Source organism: Camelus dromedarius, chromosome X (assembly GCF_036321535.1).
Source record: "Camelus dromedarius isolate mCamDro1 chromosome X, mCamDro1.pat, whole genome shotgun sequence".
Lineage (NCBI taxonomy): Eukaryota > Metazoa > Chordata > Mammalia > Artiodactyla > Camelidae > Camelus > Camelus dromedarius.
This window is the reverse complement of record NC_087472.1, coordinates 34,679,276-34,700,912: the sequence shown is the minus strand read 5'-3', so window position 1 is coordinate 34,700,912 and position 21,637 is coordinate 34,679,276. Positions and strand designations below refer to the sequence as shown.

At 43.8% G+C, this 21,637-nt stretch overlaps 1 protein-coding gene across 4 annotated transcripts in view; it reads right to left on the bottom strand.

Moving 5' to 3' along the window:
* Window positions 1-394: 394 nt before the first annotated feature.
* Window positions 395-21,637, bottom strand: part of ATG4A (autophagy related 4A cysteine peptidase) — a 52,847-nt gene continuing 31,604 nt past the window's right edge. For 2 of the 4 annotated variants that reach the window (XM_031445551.2, XM_064482922.1), the window contains 12 exons: window positions 20,682-20,792; window positions 17,681-17,752; window positions 15,144-15,242; window positions 12,688-12,789; window positions 12,381-12,453; window positions 9,761-9,840; window positions 8,858-9,045; window positions 8,658-8,736; window positions 4,282-4,427; window positions 3,012-3,068; window positions 1,486-1,594; window positions 395-934 (listed from right to left, as the gene is read on the bottom strand). In XM_031445551.2, the coding sequence (XP_031301411.1) occupies window positions 864-934; window positions 1,486-1,594; window positions 3,012-3,068; window positions 4,282-4,427; window positions 8,658-8,736; window positions 8,858-9,045; window positions 9,761-9,840; window positions 12,381-12,453; window positions 12,688-12,789; window positions 15,144-15,242; window positions 17,681-17,752; window positions 20,682-20,792 (1,187 nt within the window). In that variant the 3' untranslated portion in view covers window positions 395-863. Of the gene's footprint in view, window positions 935-1,485; window positions 1,595-3,011; window positions 3,069-4,281; window positions 4,428-8,657; window positions 8,737-8,857; window positions 9,046-9,760; window positions 9,841-12,380; window positions 12,454-12,687; window positions 12,790-15,143; window positions 15,243-17,680; window positions 17,753-19,329; window positions 19,379-20,681; window positions 20,793-21,637 lie in introns of all 4 variants that reach the window. The other 2 variants (XM_064482923.1, XM_031445553.2) reach the window with 2 other exon arrangements.

Below are 21,637 nucleotides of genomic sequence, written 5' to 3'. Positions count from 1 at the left end.
AGCCTATGGGCCAAAGCCAGCCCCCCATCTGTTTTTGTAAATAAAGTTTTATTGGATTACAGCCAGGCTCATTTGTGTGCACTCTGTCTGTGGCTGTTCTGAGGCTTCACCAGCAGAGATGAGTAGCTGTGACAGCAGGTATATGGCCTGCAGAGCCTAAAATGTTTCCTGCTGACCCCTGATTTAAGTGATCATGATTTGATTTAAGGACAGGGTGACATTTGACAAAACTATCAGTAAGAATGGGGACAGTGACCCATCAAATATTAAGGTTCCCTCAAACAGGAGGGAGATCACTAAGTGCACATCTGATGTAATTTCTTTGACAGGCTTTGATATTAATTATAATTATTTAAATACATATTCAAATAACTTAAGAACTTTTCCTCCCTGATGCAGTGATTATCACTTTATTATTAGAGCAAGACAACAGATTGCTTCTTAGTATTTAGCCCAAAGAGGTCACACCTGAAAGGGTGAAGAAGCACAGGGTCACCACCTCTGGTCTGCAGGTGCTGGAAGCAAGGTGGGAGTTGCTGTCTGTCTCCCAGACATCCACTCCTCATTTCAGTAGCGGAAGACTCGCCATGGCCATGTAAGAAGCTGGGAAGCAAGAGACGACTCCTAATCTTTCTCCTCCTAGATTCCACGATTGTTCTAGGTCTTTCTGGAGAAAGGGGTATTACTGTTCATTTATTTGGCTTTTTCTGAGAAACGGTGATTGGCTCAGTCATGATTGCTGTAGAGTTTGTATGCTGTTGGCATATACCAGGCACTTGCTGACTAGAAAAGTTGTATGTGATGAGTTCATGTTCATCTGGTGCCAGATGGAAGACAGATCTCCAAGCTGAGTTCCCACTATCCTATATGCTCAGGATCTCGAAATCTTCCTCCAGGTCAAACTCCTCTAGTTGTTCAGTAGAGTCAATGAATTCTATCAGAATACAGAAATGAGAAAGAAGAAAAGCTGGACACTTCGGTTCAAGCAATCAGTACATTACTTGCTAGTTAAGACCATGCATTTTTTAATTGCTTTGCTACAGAAAAGCTTGTGTAGAGGAGGCTAACAGGTAGGACCACTGCCAAGTATTAGCAATTCTCTATGAAGAATCAAAATAACCGGATTTGTTACATAGTCCTATTCACAGTGATGAAGATGAGGCTCTGGAAGACCTTTGAGGGACCTTTTGAATTATCCATTGCTTCTGATTTGCTCTCTGAATCAGGCCATGAAAAAAAAATTCGAGTCACTTTGATTTTGCACGGCACTTTTGCACAGACCTCATTTTCTTCTATTATCATTCTTTGAAATTGGTCAAATCAGTTTATCAGAAGATTGAAATAATCAGAAGCACCACTCCTTGATCAGTCCATCTGAGTAGAAATTTTACATTCCCCGGACAACACGACCCTCAATTGCTTGTCTCATAAAGCAACTGCTGTCCTTGGGTTTGCTGCCCAGAGAGCCCCTGAACAACAGCTTACCTGCCCCCGTGGTTGTCACTTCTGGCTTGGCTGGAGGAACAAAGGGAGGCCAGTGTGATGGATGTTTCTGAACTAATTCAAACATCCTTAAGTTTTCCTTTAGAATTTCCTGAGGAGACAGAAACAGTTGTTAAGCACTGCAGAGTCACAACACTTCTGTCCAACTGGCACCTCAAACCCTGAGAGAGTGGCCTGGTTGTTGAAAGGTGAAAGCACTGGCCTAGCAAATACACCCATCCTCTACCTGACCCATCTGAAGACCCAGGCCTCTTCAATTCTCCATACTGCTGGCCACAAAGGAAGGACACTGGAGAGAATATCTGATGGAAGGCCAGTACTTGCTGCCCACGCTCCATTATGAGGTTCAGGTCATATGGCAGTTGCACGGGACCAACTCAATTTAGGGGTGAGATGTTCCTGAAGTGTTGGCTCCTAAGAAATCCTGGGTAATCAAATCTGCCCCAAAAGAGTATTGGTTATGTACTGGCATGGTTTCAGTTTTAGTCCAACACTTATATGGCGTATGTCCTAATTTAAACGGCATCGTCTTATCAGAAAAGTTTCATTCTAACTTGAAATGTGATCTAAATCCAACTTTGCTGCATTCTGAAATGTACATATTGCCTTTAGAATATAATTCTCCGTTATCTCTCAGCTAATTATTCACTGGGTTTCAGATTCAGATGGGGACTTCAGTGTTAACTATGTGTTCACTTGTGAAGAAAAATCTTACCGCCTTACAAGAGGCTCTGGGCTCCCATCTCTACAGTCTCTTTGCTTTGCAGATAGGAGAACATCATGTCTCCTGCCACCCCATCCAGGGCTCTGTACGCTACTCCCTATGATCGCCCTTCCTTCTTTCACTAAGCATTTATCAGTGTCTTCCACATATTTGGCATGTGTTAGAAGTAAAGGATGAGGGAGGCACATACAAAGATTGTGAGCCAACAAAACGATAAACACCCTTTGACATAAAATGCTAAAAAGAAAGAATACCTTGCTTTTGTATTTACACAGATTTCTGCAAATTGTGTTTCCTTTAAGGTGGAGTATGCCTATATTTTATATAAATAAGACAGTTAATAGAAAGGCAAGCCCCTTAAAACCATAATGGAATCCATTAAACTGCCAATGGACCACTAAACAAATAGAAAAGTAGTTTCGTTTCTTGAACCAGCTCTGTGTTATAAACAGAATAAGGAAGAATTTAGGCTGAGTTACATAAACTTGGCATTTTTAGGTTAAAATGGTGCAATATTAGTTGAATATTTCATTAATTCATAGGCTTAATGAGAAGAAACATTTAGTAGCTAAGAATATTGCTCACTGGACATACTAAGCAAATTACAAACCAGACATTGTTTTGGTTCCTGCAAAGTTAGGTGCAGTTCCCCACGTCTTATTTTCTTTCTCTTGCAATAAAGTAGTGTCAGGCTAGGTTTATGTTACTATGAAAAGTTGTCTTGGAAAAGAATTATACTGAATAATGTCTGTTTTTTAAGACTAAGAAAAACATACATCTTTACCTTCTGAACAAGGCTACACCAGCTATCAAAGTCTTTTTCTTCTTTGCAGAAAAATCCCTTGGGGGAAAGCAAAAGAACACAACTTAGAACAGGTCAGGGGCACCAAGGCAGGCCCTCTGTATTGCAAGATGGAGCCAGCCGTTGGCCCAGAGTTGTGATGTAGTATGTGGGCCGCTCCCTGTGGATGTGTCCTCCCAGCAATAAGGAGGAAATACGCGTGTCTCACTTGGACATACACGTATTTGCCTATTCATATTGATACTCTCTCTCTCTCTGCTTCTCTCTCTTATTTTGCCCCCTTCCCTTTTACCCCATCCCTTTGAAATATAGTAATTTGAAGACCAGTCTCTAAAGCATGGGGTTAATTCCATTACATTCAGTGCACAAATATACCTATCTATAAAGAATAGCCCATTAAAATCAGCAAACAAAAGCCAAATGGTAATTTTAGCTAGAGACATTACTTAATAAGGTAGCTTTGACCTTCCAGAAATTATCTATTAAGATAAAGAACTGTCAGCCTCCTTCTCTAGCCTCAGAACCATCCTACAGTAGTGAAAGAACTGTCTAAAACAAGAGGAGGACTCTGTCAGCTCTCTGTCACTGGTCCTCTGACAATTGGGCTAAAGTGGAAGAGAGGATGCAGACAGGCCTTGGAACCACTGGCTACTCCACAGGCAGCTGCCCCCTCCATGTGTGGATAGCAGTCAAATTTCCAGGGGGGGAAACCCTGCAGCTTTCTGGACTGTGCGCACAGAGGAATGGACACTGTCCACCCAGGAGGTCTTGCCCCCTTATCCCTCCCTACCTATGTCCCGTCTTATTCCCTGTGCCTGGGTGGCAATCATTAGAGGGCAAGAATGAAAAGGGGGAAAGATGGTAATACTAATGATAACTAACATTTCTTGAATGCTTGCAACATGCCAGGCACTGTGCTCAGAGTGTTACACATAGCGTTCCTCACACAACCCCACAAGGAAGGAAAGATTATTTTGCCCACTGTAGGGATAGGAAGGCCAAGGCTCAGAAAAGTTAAGGGACTCCCCATAAGTCCACAGCCGGTAGGTGGCAGGGCCTAGATCCCAACCTGAGCAGTTCGGCTTCATGGTCTGTTCTTTCCCCGCTAAACCACACTACATGACCTCTCACAGTGGGTGGGGAGTGAACATTCTTCTGCCACACTATCTAGCAACCTGGATAACTTCCAGGGAATCAAACTGTGATAAGGCAGCATTGTATCTCTTGGCCCACCCAACCTTCAGATACCCACCAATGCTACAGAAGGATCCAAGTTCAGGATGTTCATTCGCTGCGGGGATTGCAGACAATGGAAAGTCTGATCATCAACCGTTCCATTCTCTTCGGTGTCAACAAAGGTCTGGGTTGTGTGAGGGTCCAGAAAAATGAGCTCATTACCTGTTTTGAATGAGACAAGCTTAACTTTCGAAGAACCACCGGCCGTGGTCCCACTGCTCTCCTTGGGAGGAGGTGCTCTGGTTTTCCTAACCCCTCCCTTGGTGACAATGAGAATGAGATGACAGAAAGCCTGAAGTAGGGTAAACATGCTTGAAGGAAGCCACCTACACCCAAAGCCCATCATTCAATGAGAAGACTTGCCCTAGCATTTACATCTCTGCAAAGTCCACATCCAAAAATGGAAAGGGACAGGTTTGGGGAAAGGTGGGAATGAGCGACCACAGATGACATGGCGGGCTCTGTGAGCAGCAGTAGCCAAGGGGTGGTAGGTAGAATCACCAGGCCATGAGTCCAGGTGCCATTAGGGAGCTTCCTGACTCTTTCAACATTGGAAAACATCTTGCTCAAGACCACTGGTTCTTAGAGCTATGGTCAAAGAGCACATCTGGGAAGGAAAAAGGCTTTGGCTTCCAAAAGAAATGGGAATGCTGACTCTGCTATGGATGAGATACCAGGGAGCTGAATTCTTGGCTTGACTAGCTAGCAAGTTAGTCATCGTTAGCAAGTCAGTAATTCCTGTCAGAAAGCACTGCCTTGGTCACATTAGTATCAGTACAGACACGCCTCACCGGGAAAACTCACTTTGAGATGACTGATCATTACAAATGAGAGAAAAATCGTGCTCCATTAAATTGAAAAAGCCTAGCCTAGTAATGCCCTGGGAGGGGTCTGGGATAGTAAAATCTCTACTTTTATCTGATATTCAGAGGGCGGAGAGTCCCTCTGATGCTCATCAGCTGCATGCTGAGTTGGCCAAGTACCTGAGCAGGTACCCCAACCTCAATGGCCAGGCCCAAAAACCATCTGGGCTCCTGTGTTCTAGACTGGGTTAGGCAAGCAAAGAGAGATCGCTTGAGGCAGAAGGATGGGGTAGGGAGGGACACCTCAAAGAACCTCCCTGGAATGGCATCCAGGATCATGTTGGGCACATCTAACTGCTCCTGTTGGCAAAGAGTGTCTCTGGTGTCTGATGCAAACATAGGGCACGTTTATCACAGATGAAGGACAGACCACTTCCCTCACTCTGTCTTAATTTTCTTATTTTTAAACTGGGGTCACTAGGCCTGTCCCAGTTACCTCACAGGGTATGACCAGAATGAGAAGATTTCACCTCTGTGAAATGCTTAAAACGCAACACAAACACAAGGTGGTCATAGAAGTAGCTTGCTGAGACTCAGGAGTATTTCCCTTCATATATAATATGGAAATCAGTGCCTCCAAATGACTTGCTTTATGAAAGTCAAGGTACATATTCCCCCAGACCAAGGTGGGTAAGATCAGTTAATATCAAAAAAAGCCTCAAGGTACAAGGAAGAGTAACAACTACGATGTTTAGAAGGAAGAGCACAGAAAGGGAAGAGGAGAAAGAAGTTGTGCACAAGAAAATGTAAATCCAAAGTAGAGTCAGAGGCCAGTGTTTTTTTTGGTTTGCTTGGGTTTCTTAAACCTTTTTTTTAAAAATGGAGGTACTGGGGATGGAATCCAAGACCTCATGCATACTAAGCATCCGCTCTACCACTAAGCTATACCCTCCCCACCTCTGCCAGTGTTTGAGTTAAGGTACTGGGAATAATCACAGCATCCTCTCTGACTCTGGCCCTTTCCCGTGTGTGTGTATGTGTGTGTGTGTGTGTATATGTGCGTGCGCGCGCACGCGTACAGTGGAGCTTTGTGGTCTGCCCTATTTCTCAGAGTGCTTAAAAGAGATACAGTAGATTAAAAAAAAAAGTCCTAGAAACGATATGGGGACTAAATCAACGTCTCTAATAAGACCTAAAGAGAAGGGGCAGGCACGTCAACAACCTGCAGACACCGGGCTCATGCGACGGACCTCCAGGTGGCGACCCCCACCAAAACACAGAGGACAAACATCTCTTCTCTAAGTGGAAAAAAGTCTCCCAGCCAGTTTCTCACCCTGGCCTGGTGTGTAGTCTTGCACACCAGGAGCTTCTCCCAGCTCCCCACTTGGGCAAGAGGGCACTCGAGATGCAATGTGGTGTGGTGGGCAGGGATGGCCAAATTGGGATCAAACACTGGCTTTGCTACTGTCGAGCTTGATGACTTTGAGGAAACAGCGCCTCTAAATCTTTCACTAGGTGTCAATGGAAATAATGATCTCTACCCCACAGGGGTGTTTGCTAACTCTATCTATCTCTCTACAGCTATCCATCTCTAACTATCGATATTAATTTGTATCTCTTGACACATGTATACAGGTTTTAATATACAATATATAATATAATAAACAATATATTACAGTGATAATATAAGTATATGTATTTTTATACATGGAGAGAGACGGAGAGAGAAAGAGAGGGAGAGATTGAGAGAGAATGCTCTGCAGAGTCCCTGGTGTAGAAAATGGCAATTCTCATCTCTTCCCTCCTTTTAGGCATACTACCAATCTGGACCCCCCAGACCTGGTACAGCAAGGGTGTGAGTCAGAAAAGGGGTGTTGGGAGGACTCTGGAGCCTTAAGTGAAGGTTAAACAAAGGATTTATGAAAGTGAGTGGGCAAATGGCCCCTATGGAAACCTCTGTCTTGGGAGCTGAGGATTGCCCACAATTCTTTCATAAGTAGTCCGACTCCACAAAAGTCTCCCCGACCCAGTGGCCCCTGGAAACAGGAGGGCTATGCCAGCTTGGTGAATTCTCCCTGGGAAACTTGGGATAAAGGGAGGCCAGGTGCCTCCAGGTGCCCAGAAATTCACTGAGATCCCTACAAAACTATTTTCCAATCTGTTTCCACCTTGTCCTCAAGCACAAGCAATAGAAAATAGAGTTCAGCAACATTTTCTTTGACAGGAACCCAAAAGCTTAGAAACAGAGAACATCTAAATATTAGGTTTTGTACTTAGAAAAATAAAAGCCTCCAGTTTCCTTATTTTCCATCAAGCTGTAGTTCTCAGGCTCGACCAGTAGATGGCAGCACTTGAGACAAGGCAACTGCGGAGAAACCTCACCTTAAAGAGGAAGAGCAAGCAGAGGAAAGAGGCATTGCGGTAAGGCTGGCTCTTTGTTGAGGGTTTGACTGTGAGGTGACAAAGCGTGTGAGTCAGGTGTCAGCCCTATTTTCCGTAAAAAGAACCTGAGACTGAAAGAGTTGTCACTCGTCCTGCTGTCACACAGCTAGCCAGTGGGAGACGCCACATCCAGGGCCAGGTCTGTTTCCACCTGCCTCCCTGAATCTCTGAGGGGGAGATGGGTGGGAGAGGAGCCAAGCTCATCTCACCCTGTCCTCTGCACATCCCTCAGGCCATTCCCTATGCCTGCTTTGGGCTCTCCCTTGCACTCTAAGCTCACAACTTCCTGGAAGCCCACTCCTGCCAGAGGGGTCCCGTATCACACTTCCCCAACCGCCTCACTTCCTCGCCCGTGCTCTTCAGTCCTAACCAGGTGTCAAGGTCTCTGGTACTCAAAGCGTGGCGAGTGCCAGCACCACTGGCACTACCGTGTTAGAAATGCAGGCCCCCGGGCCCCACCCCAGACCTGCCGAACCTGCATTTTAATAGGCTCTCAAGGTGATCCGTGCGCACATGAAAGTTTTGAGAAGCACCAGGCTACCTCATCTTGTGTGCCAAGGGCCTTAAAGGTCTCTGGTCACAGCTAGGTTTCCAGAGGCATCTACCGAAGGAGAGAATGCTGGCTGCTCATCAGGATCCGCATTAGGAGGTCAGCAGCTTTAAGGCTGAGCCTCCATTATAAGAAAAGGGATACCTCTGTCTTCACCTCCTCTAATTCCCACCCAGTCAGAGCTCTGAACAATGAACTAGCAGGCCGAGCTGCATGGACCTGGGAAGCCAGAGGACAGCTCCTAGCCTGAATGCTCAAGCCCAGATGAGATGGGGATCGGCAAGGCCAGGGGAGCCAAGCCCCGCCGCCCTGGGTCCCACAGGAATGAGAGACAGATCCTGAAGCAATACTAGGACATTGGGGTGTCCAGCGGGAAAGCAGCCGTGGAACCATCTTATCAAGAGGCAAGGAAGTGGAAGCATCAAAGGGGGATCTGCTCTCTATTACGTCCATGTAAGTGTCACTTTTCAGGCTGAAGACAGGATGAGCTACCCAGAGGCCACAACATCTCCAGGCTAGAATTGCCTGGTCTCCCGTGCAAACCTGCCCACCCTCCCCTACCCCGCGATGACTTACTTATGATTCCTCTTTTCTTACCTAAGAATCCTATGAAATAATAGGCGTTATTTGGTTTTCCTCCTAATGCCCCTAAAGACTGTGGCATCTTAAAACACTCCTGGAGGGAAAGAGAATGCAGGATGCTCAACTCACTTGCGGACTGCTGCTCACGGATCTCCATGCTCACATGGTGGTGGGATGGGCAGGCGGCAAGGGGCTCGGGGCAACGTGCGACTTACTTTGAAGGCGTCAACATAGACAGGATTGATTTGGTTTATGCCCAGGCGAAGGGGCACGATGAGCAGCAGGGGTTTCCAGGCTGGGCGGCAGGCAGAGGGGCCCCTACGCTGGGTCGAAGCATTCAGAGAGTCGGGGGCGCTCTCAGCAGCTGTGTCAGCACTCAAGGTAAGGGTGCAGCACATCTTTTCTAGAAACAGAAGACAAGAGAGCTGGGCAAATAAGGGGGATCCAGCCCTCAGAGATGCCCAGGGCAAGACTAAGGGAGACCTCACATGACAGCCCCTGTCTGGAGGGCCCTCCCCTCCGCCACCAGGGCCCTGCGGCCCCACCTCCCGCAGGAGGCCCAGGCCACTCCTCCAGCCCTTCCTTCTCTTCCTGCTGGCAGCTGAACACTCACTTACCTCTCCTCAGATATCATGGGCTCACTGAGAGAATCTCATTTCTCAACTAGACTGCAAGGGCCTTGCAAACAGGGATTGGGTCTGCTGGTCTCTCTAACCCCGTGGCGGGGAGCACAGCGAGGGCTGCCACAGAAGACCTGTCGGTGATTTAACTCATTATCTGCACCCGGGGAGTCCTGGAAGGAAAGTGTCTGGGACCTCCCTGAGGGGCGGCAAAGATCCTCTAAGTGTGTTCCCCTTTCAGAAAGCTGAAAGGGAAGAGAGAAAAGGGAGCAGGGAGTGATGAACCAGAGCCCTGTACTCCCGAAGCTCCTCTGTCCTGCTAGAGGGGCAGGCCAGAGTGTGAGTGAGTGAGTGAGTGAGTGTGTGTGTGTGTGTGTGTGTGTGTATCTCTCCCTCTCTCTCTCCTTCTCTCTCCCCCAACCACACACACACTTTCTGAATGCTGAGGAAGAACGTCATCACCCACCACCCAACAAGGTCAACAGGCCGGGGACTCACTGATGTCCTCAATGACCACGGTGTTATCCATTGAAACATAAACAGCCAAGGAATTCCACTCATCAAATAAAGCAAGTTTTCTGCAAAGCAACATACAATGAAGTCACAATTGGAGAAGATGGAAATCTCGGCAGGAAGCAGTACAACCTACGTGTGCCCAGTGTTCCTGAAGTTACCAAACGCTGAGCCACAGAGAAGTTGGGATTTGGGTCAGGTCTGGCTCCCTTGACCGAGCTCTGGAACATTCCATGTCCAGTGACCTTGAAAATGGAATGCCAGAATCACTGTTTCTGAACCTCAAAAAGAAGGTCCTGCTTTACAAAATGGAAAAGTCTGCCTCGTAAAACGATGTTACTCCTATTGGGTGAAAGAGAGAAGTTACCAGTGCATCTGCTCACAAGAGATTTGGTTTTCTTTTCTTAAATAACAGACATTCTGATTTTTCAAAAAAAAAAAGAAAACTGTTATTAAAATATCTATATTTGTTTAGGAGTATAGATAATACAAAGAATAAGCCCCAGAGAAATCCAGAGAGAGAGAGAGAAGTGATCTCTTCCACCCCTTCCCATGTGCCGTAAGGATGCTGTCCGAGGAGACCTGGGCCGAAATGGCCTTAGTGCCTGGCCTTGCTGGTCAATAGCGGAAGAAAGAGAGCGTGCTGAATTGCATGACTTCAGAGGAAATTAGAAAGAAAATCCCTTTAAAAGGGAGATAATCTGAGGTCTGAGTAAAGTATCTTGCCTATTTCTCCCTTATCATCTTCTCCTCTTGCCAATCTGAAGAAGACATGTTTAACCTAGCTTGGGTAAAACCCAGTCTCAATGGCCAAAAAAGCAAAACCAGACCAAACAAAAACCACGTTCTCTCCCAAACCGAAGTGGCTCCCAGGAAGGGGTTAATTACCATTATATATTTTTTTTAATTTTTCTTTTTTTTGAGCATTTTTCTACAATTTCACATTTTTAAAATTTATTTTGGGGGGGAGGAGGGAATAAAGTTTTTATTTATTTATTTTTAATGGAGGGACTGGGGATTGAACCCAGGACCTTGTGCATGCTGAGCACGCGCTCTACCACTGAGCTATACCCTCCCCCAACCATTATATTTTAATTTCACTCATTTTAATGTATTATCTTTCCCCAAAACAATAATGATGACATCATCATCATATACTGTTGTTAATGATAATCATGATCATGATGAATAAGAACCCACTTAAATTCTTTTAAAAATGTATGTTTCCATTTGCTTATTGTTGGGAACCTCAAAATTTAGAAGGAAGAAGCAAATTCTGAGGGATGTCATTTATAAATCAACCATATCAAGCTGGGTTTGGGGATCAGCACAGACATTCTAATCTTCTACACTTTCTACCCTGGGCTCCTAAAGTGGTTCCCGAAATCCTGCCAGATCCTCACTCAGCAGATCAACAATGCCGCCAAAGGGCACTACAGACTAAGGCAAGAACGTGGTCTCAGAAAGGCTGCACTGTTGGCAAAGAGTAATGCCAAGCTATAGGTTCCCTCCGGTTCCCAGGAAATCCAGACTACTTCCGTCACAAGCACATTACCAAAGCATTCTAGTTCACCGAAGGTTGGCTAATGATGGAAACAGTGCCCCATCTGTATTTTGCCTGGAGCAGGTGCTGCCATCACACTCCAGAGAGCCCGGGATCTGAAGTAGCTACACCAAAGAAGGCCAGGTGGTTTCAATCGTCTGATGCCTAAATCCAGCCCGATTCTGCCTGCCATTTTCATTCATTCATCAAGTATTTATTGAATACTGCCATGTGCCAGGCAGTGTGATGTGCTAGTGTTTCAGGACAGAACCAGACAAATACAATATCTTCCCTCATGGAGTTTTTGTTTGGTGACAGGTTGTCAGGCAGGAGAGTGACAATGGATGAGGTGGCCTGCAGGTGTCGGTGCTGCTGCCATTCACCCCATTCATTTCCACAATGTTGGCCCTGGCCTCTCCGCTTCACCTATTGCTGTGGGAGGGGACTTCTGGGACTTACCAGGACAAGTGCAAAAGTACCACGCTCGGGTACCTTGAATCTGCTAAGAGATGACAAATTGATTCCAAGGCTCTCTTGGGGCTTGTCTCCTCCAATAGGTGGTGAGTTCCTTGAGGCAATGACTAAGTCTAGTTTATTTCTGTATACCCAGTACTTAGCACAGTAGCATCACCCAGGAAATGTTGACTGAATCAATGAAGAATTTTTTTTTGTAATACTACACAGGGTGGGAGTCTGTGTCTTGCCTAGGTTGGCTCAGGCCTCCCCCCTTAGCATAAACCTTTTGGCTTCAAAGTGGCCCTCAGGCTGATGGCTCCCTGGCATGTCAGCACCAGCCTACAGCAGGGGATATGGAGTGAGTCCTGAGGGGCCTCCACATAGACGGGTACCAATGACTCCAGCTTCAATATACCAAGACAGTTGTCCACATGTATTACACATTTTAAAGAACCATCTGAGCAAAATGGTCCAGATGTTTGGTAGCTTAGTGGGAGGGGTGGCTTAGTGGGATGGCAAGAAGAGTTAGGTTGATGGGACACTGAGTTGGTGGAGGGAGGCATAGGAGACAGTAGAATAAGGCACATGCCAGACTCTTTTACTTACTTTAACACCTGTGCAACTGTATTTGGTCCAAACCATTCGCCAATTGATTTCCCTTCTCCTACGCCCATTTGTGCTGTTTTTGTGTGGAAAAAATAAACATGTTAGCAAAAGGTCTTCCAACAAACCACAAACTAATTTTTTTGCATAAATAATTAAGTAGATGGACGACTTAGTGGAGCCACATATAAAGCAGAGGATGAGAAGAGCAAGTACAGGCCATGTAAGCTGAATTTCACATACAGTGTTTCTTTCCTCTTAATTGGACTACAGAACAGAGACAGCCTTTAAACTACTGATGTAATCTTACCCATTTGATGGATGGAGTAGCAACAGTCTTTTCTATCTAAGAAGCACTGTAGGATTCGTTGGTATTCTTTGGGTTGCTCTTTCTGTTTCTCCCAGTTCCAGTCTTTTTAGGGAAAAAGAGTTAAAATCATTTTTTATAGTAAGAGAGTTTATTATTTCTCTGCACTCTTACTGTGACTATGAAGTTAGAAGGAAAACAAAGGAGTTACATCTAGAAGATGAGAACAATCAGGTTAGAACATTCCTAAGAATCTTGAATATTTGATGACAAAGACATCTGGGAACTGATTTTTTTCAAAGACTCAGTGGGTATAAAGTAAAAGCAAAACAAGAAGTTGACCAAGGAATTGGCTTAGCCCACGAGCTGGAGTTGGATAAGTATGACCTGAAAACAGTGTCGCAAGGCCTTTATGGTCAGCTACCCAGTGAACAGGAGGTCACCACAAAACCTCGGTATATCACCCAGACACCACAGTGTCTCATTTCCACACAGACAGCAATGGCTTTGGTCCGTATATTTCGACAGCAGTGCCAAAGGAGTCTCACTGGGGGAAGTGCTATTCTGACACACAGCCCTTCCCAGGGGAAGATGCACCATTCGCAACTAAGGAAGCTTTAAGGGAAAAAAAAAAATCCATGCTGCCATTTTTACACAACCTTTTAAAAAGGTCACACTGAGCTTTAGAAAAACAAATACCTTTGCTATCAGATCTTCAAGATTTCCTTATGACGAAAACTAAAATATCTGTAGGGATCCCATCTGCGCCTTAGACACAGTCCCTCAAATCCTACAGAGGCTACTTACTGCTCACTGAGGACAACTGCAGAAACCCATCATCGCCGTGGGCAGGACGCCCTACTCCCATTCCCTCAGCTCAAGGAACTCTGTCTAACAGGACAGATTTCTGAGCCTTAGTTTGCTTCCAAGACATAAATTTCTCTCTTGAGATTTTAGAGAGCATTTGGATTCACAACTGAAATCTACTTGAAGCCAAAGGCTATTATCCCCAGAGTTTTCAGTACTCCTTGCTTCCAGTAATTTCTGAAACCAAAGTTTTCAACTTCGTATCCAGCAGTCTTCAGAGGGTGAACACCATCCAACTGTTTTTCATCACCTACCAAACTGTCCAAGTCGGGGGGAAATCCTGGTTAGCTGGCTGCTAAATATTTACTGATGACAGTGATAAGTGAACACCCCACCTCAACTGTAAAATAACCAAATAGGAAGCCCTCCAAAGTACTTCTTTATAAAATTGCATCTTCTAATTCATCTTAGCTCTAAGATCTACTTTCAAATTCTTCCTGCTACTTTTTGCTTTTATATTAAAACAATTGAGACTGCTGACTGTGGGCTTCTTCTCCCCAGTTTGCTTTCCACAAAACTCACTTCCAGAAGAATCATCTTGAAGTGTTTCATAAGTGGAAAAGTTAAACACTAAGAACGGACCTGCTCCAAGAAGTATGCGTACAGCAGAAAAATCACTAGACAAGGAGTCAGACCTGCCTTCTATTCCCAAATCAAAACTTTCTTGCTGTTTGACTCAGTTCCTAAGCCTCAGTTTCCTCATCTATAAAACAGATATTATGCCACTACCCAGGGGACGCAGGCACAGGATATCCTTAACCCTGAAATGAAGGCATTAAGCCCTGAAACCTCTGCAGACCCTTCCCCAATCCTCTCTGGTAACTGCAGGAGGATGAGTGAAGTGGTGCAGTGGGGAAAAGGGAGTGATGTTTCTGTACCTCTGAATCTCAAGGAACAACAACTGATGAGTTCAGCAGCCCAATCTCATCCAAGGTGTCCTTTCAATCCCTCATCCCCAAGTCAAACCAGACTTTCACCAAATGCCTGAACTGGCATCCAACCAAGGTCAGCCTACAGACGCCGATAGGGAAGCACGCAGAGGTCTTGAGAAAGCAAGACTCAAGAGCTCCAACAATGATTACCGGAAGGTTCTTAATGAAGCAGCCTCCTGAGGAAGCTAATTTAAGAATTCCTTCATCATCAAATGGCCATCGTCAGTGAACCCAAACCAAAATAGCGCCAGCTCCTGCATTAGGCACTTCCTTTAAGGTCACTGACATCCTTCATCAGGCAGATATTTTAAATGAGGTCAAAAAACAGACTTACCACCACACCCTCCTTCCTGCTCCCTTTGTTATCTGATCTGTTTAAGGACTCACTCGAACAATAGCGAAGATGGAAATTCTAAATGATACACCTGCCTCAACGTTCAATTCTGTCCCAGGAAAATAACTCTCTGGCTTGGTGAGTCACAAGGAAATGCTGGCTTCCTTCTCGTGAGAGGCTTTGTTGACTTGTCAGCCCCCGACTTGAGCTGGCAGAGAGCACTTCAGGACCTGCAGTTTTGTTCCCTCAACACCAAGGCTAAACCACCAGCAATAGGTGCAGCTACAGAGGTCTCTGAGGCAGTTTTGAGAACAAATTTAACTCACCCCTTCCCAAGTGTCTGCAGATAAGGGCTTGAGCCAGCATCATTTGTCCACAGCGTAGCATACACCCCCAGCCAGCATCTGATGAAGGGCCCGTTCCCCCTGTTGGCAAAATGGATGGGAATGAATATGAATTCCTTACATTGTCCTCTCCTGAAACATTAGCATATTTGGGAACTGTACAAGACAGACAGGCACACATACTCTGAATAGAGAGGCAAGAGAGAGAGCCAGATAGCAAACAGGGTTTGTTAGAGGGCGGAACTTGCAAAGATAATGCTGAGTTAACCAAAACAGGTTCTACGGCCAAAGACAAAACAAACAAATGAACAAAACCTGCCCCTTATGTTTTCTGCTTAGAGACGTCCAGGTATGCATGCAGTTTTGGTAGATGACTACCATGTATGACTATCAACAATGAGTCCGTGCCATGTCATCATCTGCCTGACCAAACCTGGCTTTTCACAACTCACTTCTCAGGGAGGGCACTCTTACCTCAGATAAGGAATAAATGCTACCAAAGGTAATCATCAAAATGGTCAAAGAAATCTGGAAGGCTCTTGACTAAATATACATTTATGAAGGTCTAAACAGCAAAAAGGACAATGTAAAATAAAGGAAAGAGCCCTAGACTAGTCATCAGAAGACCAGTTTCTAGTTACCTAATATTTAAGTCTCATCTATAGATGGGATAATAGCACATACTCTGCTTAATATCAGTGGGTATTGTAAGAATTAAATGAGAGAGTATCTGTGAAAGTGTTCTACAACCTACTCAGGAAGAGGTAAATACTTGATGTTATGAGTATGGTCATAATTAAAAGTAGTATTAATAAATGAGAAATATACTACATCTTTAAGAGGCACAAAATCAGTTAGTAAGACAACAGGTTCCATGTAAAGAACACTTGATGTAATTTCTTCTGTATAGCACAGGGAACTATATTCAGTATCTTATAATAACCTTTAAAGAAAAAGAATATGAAAATGAATATATGCATGCATACGTATGACTGGGACATTGTGCTGTACAACAGAAATTGACACAATGCAACTAACTATACTTCAATTTTAAAAATTCAAAAAAGAAAACACTTGATGTAACAAAAATCCCACATACGTGGCCAGGGTGAGCTCAATATCCTTTGTCAAGGTACCCATGAAATCAGGTAATTTAGATGGCAGAGGAGACATTCTGCGTTCACTGCTTTCCTTTTTCAGCATGGAGGTGCCGTAAGCATGATCTCACAAGACTAACTCTAAAGGGGGTCACCAACCATGTAAGGCAAGTGGACCAAGGTGGCTGCTCCTTTCTTTTTGTTGTGGGGACTGAAGGAGAGTTGCTACAGCAAGCTGGGGAGGGTTAAGCCAACTTGTGAGCTGGAGGCCAAATTAGTCTGGAAAAGAAGCAATGAAGCCCACATAAGGAAGAGACCATCTACTGCCAAAACATTGTCAGAGTTGAATCGCAAATGCTTTCAAATCTTACAAAGATCTCTTCACCCAGAGAAAGTTAACAGTTTAGAACCACTGGGTACTAAAGACTGGGTTTTTTTCTGTATTTTGTTCAGGTACTTCCCATAGAGGGCCAAAAATAAATTTTTTTTAAAAAGGTCTCTGTGGACTTCATTTTTCACACTTATCAAAAAGGCTGATTGCATTCCAGTTACTAGGTCCAGTGTGAACCAAAATCAGTCAGATAGGTTTCCTCTTAGGAGAATAGTTTCCACCATTTAAGTTGGATAATCCTTTCCTATCAGGCCATGAGACTAGGAACTGGTCACCCTACTTGCAAAAATTTACAAATTGTCTCTAGAGGAATCCTATCCACTTTGCTTATTGAATTGTCCTTTTTTCTGGCCAGCAGCATGTGCTCTTAACTGCCTAGAATTCATTCCAAGCAAATCTATTATAATTCAACTGTCAGTGACAAGATGTTTTTATCTCAAAGGAAAAAATAAAAATCAAAGGAATTATTTTCTTTGCTTCAAGGTACAATCATTTTTTTAAACATTTTTTATTGATTTATAATCATTTTACAATGTTGTGTCAAATTCCAGTGTTCAGCACAATTTTTCAGTTATACATGAACATATATATATTCATTGTCACATTTTTTTCTCCGTGAGCTACCATAAGATTTTGTGTATATATATAACTGTATATATATACAGTTATTTTTAATAATCAAGTAGCTTCACAAAGCAGTGGGTTGTAATTTAATAGATATTGTTCAAATTAAAAGTTTATTTGACGTTTTCCTTGCTCTTAGAAGTAAAACAAGTAATATGTCTAAGTGCCTGAACGCTTGGAGGTGGGCTCAGAAGTATACTGGCATTACATAGGAACACCATGGAACCATACATAATGAGGCACTTTGGCAATGAAGCTTCTGGATAAAGCATAAGACTTAACTACTCCCCGAAATTAAATTCTTCACCATAGTTAGCTGTTAATTCTGAGGCTCTGTGAAGCCACTGATAACCTCAGGCAAGCTATCTATAAGGAAGAAAGCATAGTACAACAAATGATATACCTACCAATTGGTGAAAATTTCCTTCTGTATGTAAACCATAGACGAGCACTTATATCAGACAACAGCTTAGATTTTTCTGTAATTAAATGTGAAATTAATATTAAATCACCATATCCCAACTAAAGATATCTGCCTTTGATTTCTGAGCCAGCAGCAAACTCATTTGCAAATAACCAGTCAATTCCATTGTTATGAGGCTAGGGAAATTCATAGGAATCCCAGTCTCACTTTAGCCAAATAATTTCAGCATTTCCTCCCACCTATGTTTTGACCAGAGCTACTGGCTGGTACAATGATGTTGGGTAGAGCCTATCTCCTTCTCACTGAGCTCCATAGCCCTGGCAGTTACTTAACACTGGGGTCATGGCCAAAAGACAAGGACTAGGAAAAGCAAGGATCCTGGGTTAACCACTAACAAGGCGGTCAGCCCCTACCTGAATGATGATGGTTGGCTGGATCTCTCATCAGCATCCACTGTCTATTATCTAAAACTAAGGATGAGCTATATGCATGTGTGTACACACACTAATGTTTAACTAAATAGGAAATGATCCTGCTAAGCAGACTAAGTGTGTAAGAAATTTATCAATACTACCTAGTGCAACTGGCATTTGTAATTGAAATGGATATATAACATCACAAATGCTTTTGTATATTTTTTTCAAAGCACACTTTCACATAGTTTATAGCATAAATTTACTTCGATGGCCACAAATATGGCTTCCACACTTCCATCTGTACTTAGATGTGGTTCTGTCTTTCTTAGTCTTCTCTCTCCCTCTTCTCAACAACACATCCATATTTGTATTCTGTATAGAACTTATAGCCATTGCATTTTAAAAAAAGAAAAAGAAATTCAATTTTAGCCAACAGTCTGTTTTCTCTTCTACTGAGACAGAAAGGAAGGGGACAGGACACAGTCATTCAAGGAATGACACAGCAATTAACACCAAGGTGGTGGAAAATTCAGCTCCAAACAGACCTTGAGGCCCAAGATAGTGGGAGACTTGACTTCCAGTAGACCCTGAGCTTCATTACACGCTCACTGTAATATATTAACATGGTAAGTGGTACTCCCACAGGCGCCATGACAGCTCCGAGGCTAACCATAAAAGATAAAAAGTGGGCACTGGCCCAATTCCTGGTAATCCCAGTTTTTTCCCCAAAATAGTTGAAATAATCCTCCCACTTGTTAGCGTATGAAGCTACTGAGCCCATAATTACTAGCAACACCATGCCTCACAGGCTTTCGCTCCCTCCTAGATGGCCCTCACTCTGTCTATGGAGTGTGTATCTACTTCTACTTTAAACTAAGCCCCAAACCCCACACTTCATGGCCTTTCTCTTTCCCTCTGAGACAGCCTGCTCTCTTACTATGGAATATGTAACTCTCTGAATAAATCGACTTTTATTCAACTGTGACTCACTCTTGAATTCTCAACCAAGACCTGGGACATGGCGATCCTCTCACCCCACATTTTCCTGTATCACTGCCTTTCCTTTGAACAAATCAGAAAGTTGAGCTGTCTGGATTTTCCCTCCCCTTCATGTCCCCAGTGCCCAGCAGATATGGGAAGTAGATGTAAAATGGTTAAGAGTAAGACTTCTGGAGTCATACTCTGCCTGGGGTTGAACCCTGATTCTGCTACTTACCAACTGTGTGGCCTTGTCACTTAACCTCTCTGAGCTTCAGTTTCCTCATCTGCAAAATGGGGAGAATGATAGTACCTACTTCACAGAGTTTTGAGTATCAACAAGATAATACTACATGGAAAGTGCTTCGATGGTACAGTACACAGTAAGCCTAAATTAGTAAGCTAACCGTTAGCTGTTATCATGTACCCTCCTTTCAAATGCTCACTCACTCCTTCCTCTGATAGTCTCTCTGCCTTCCAGCTTGCCCATATGCTAGAAAGGCTGGGGGAAGTTGTATAGACATTTTAACAATAATTTCACTTTTAAAGGCATTTTCCAACTTAACATTTGAATATGGGTATATTTGGCAACCTGGGGATTCCCACTGTCATGGAACGTAGAACTGGAAGACATCATCTCCAGTCCCCCTCATGTTAAGTACTGGTGAAAGGAGTTAAGATCCAGAAAGAGAAAGTGACTTATCCAAGGTAGGAGAGGAATCTGAATACAAAAGGCCTCCTAGTTGCTAGAGCTAGGCCCTCTCCACTGTTCAGGATTTTTCCAATAAAATGGATGAAGCCAGACTCAGACAGAGCTAGATGTTACCTTCCTCTCCTGCCTTTTCATCAGCTTCTCCCTGTCCCTCCCTCTATGCTAGGCCCTCCAAAGAGGATCTCTCCTCAGACATAAAGTATCAGAGCTGCCTCTCTCCAAGTTCAGGCTTTATCTAGGTGCTGGGTTGTCAGCAGTTTCACGTTAAAAGGTCTACAAGAATGTAAGGGTAAGGAAGAAAAATCCAAGCCTCCTTTTCATCTAGCTGCAGTGGCTAAAAGTTCTATACAAAATCAGATAAACTGAGACAGCGCTGCGGTCAGCAGAAGCTCTACAACTACAAGGCTTCTCAGTGTCTGATACTGTTTCTGACAGCCTTGGGCCCTTTAGAAGTCCCTTAGGTGACAATGTTTTTCATCTAGACATAAAAGGACATGAGAGGAATGAGAAGTATGTAGCCCAGTCATCAAAGACTAGGTACTGGTTAGCGATACTAGGAGTGGGTCCATGTTTTTTGAAATGCGAGACTTATAGAATTCGGGGGTTCTCCTTTAAGGAAAAGAATACAAATATCTGACTTTTTCAAATTGTACAATCACCTATGACCATGGGAACACACTCCTAAGGCCTCTCAGGGCCTTGGAAGGGACTTTGTGTGCAAACAAGGGGCCTGAGGCTTAAACACCTCTAGCTGCAAGGTAAATACACCCAGGAGTAGCATTAACACCTATCAACCCAAGGAGGAAAACAAGATAGGACCTTAACCTCGGGCACACACGTCATTTGGGTTCTCACAGACAAATGCTACCAAACCTTACCCGTTTTCAGAAGATGCTGTTTCCCCAAGATCCATACCAGCTCATCTGCATCTGGAAATTCTTCTAGGTAGTCAGTGAAAATAGTAATCTGGTTTTCATACTTGGATAAAACTGAAAGAAAAGGAAAGAAACTTCAGCAAAATTTAATACAGGGGGCTTGCTTCTGTGGTTTACTGATTATTACCTTTGTCCTGAAGTTGTAAAGGGTCACTGGCTCAAATCTAACGGAAGCAAATCCTTTTCCTTGAGGAACAAAGACACTGACAAGGCCTCAAAATCCTTTAGTAGAGGGATTTCCTCTTAACCGTCTATTTTGACCTTCCCTTTTTCATGGTCCCATTTAGCACCATCTTTTTGGTCACAGTTATGTCAATCTTTTTTTTCTCTCCAATGGGGCTTTCTTTGTAAATAGCCACTTTCTAGCTTCTCTGAGTGGGAGAGTAGCAAGGTGATACACTAATACCTGCACATCTAATCCCTGTCCATGTCGCAGGGAGTATCACGAGGGTTCCAGCAGCCAGTGGCTTAGAAGGAGCTATGACAATCTTGAAAGATTATACAACTGTGAAAACATAGTGTTTTAGCTGGAAGACAAGATGTTTAACAGTCCTTTCATTTGCCATTTCATTCACTGATGAATTCTGCAAAGAAGGCTCTTGAAGCTGCTGATAAATAAAACTTGTTCTTAGCATGCACAAATGACTGTGGTTATTTATTATACTCAAGAGAAAGTAACTGAACAAAATATAACTAAATCTCATGAATTCACAGGCCACACTCTCAAAACGTATGACCATGTAGAGTGGGATGGGTTTAAAATCCACTTTTGTACCTCCTGCGGGGAAAAGATCTGACTTATGAAGGGGTCCTATCGCAGAAGTTCTCTTTAAGTAGTTTTCTGAGAGAAATAATATTGTAGGCAGTAAATAAATTTGCAAGCCAGCCCAGAAGAATCT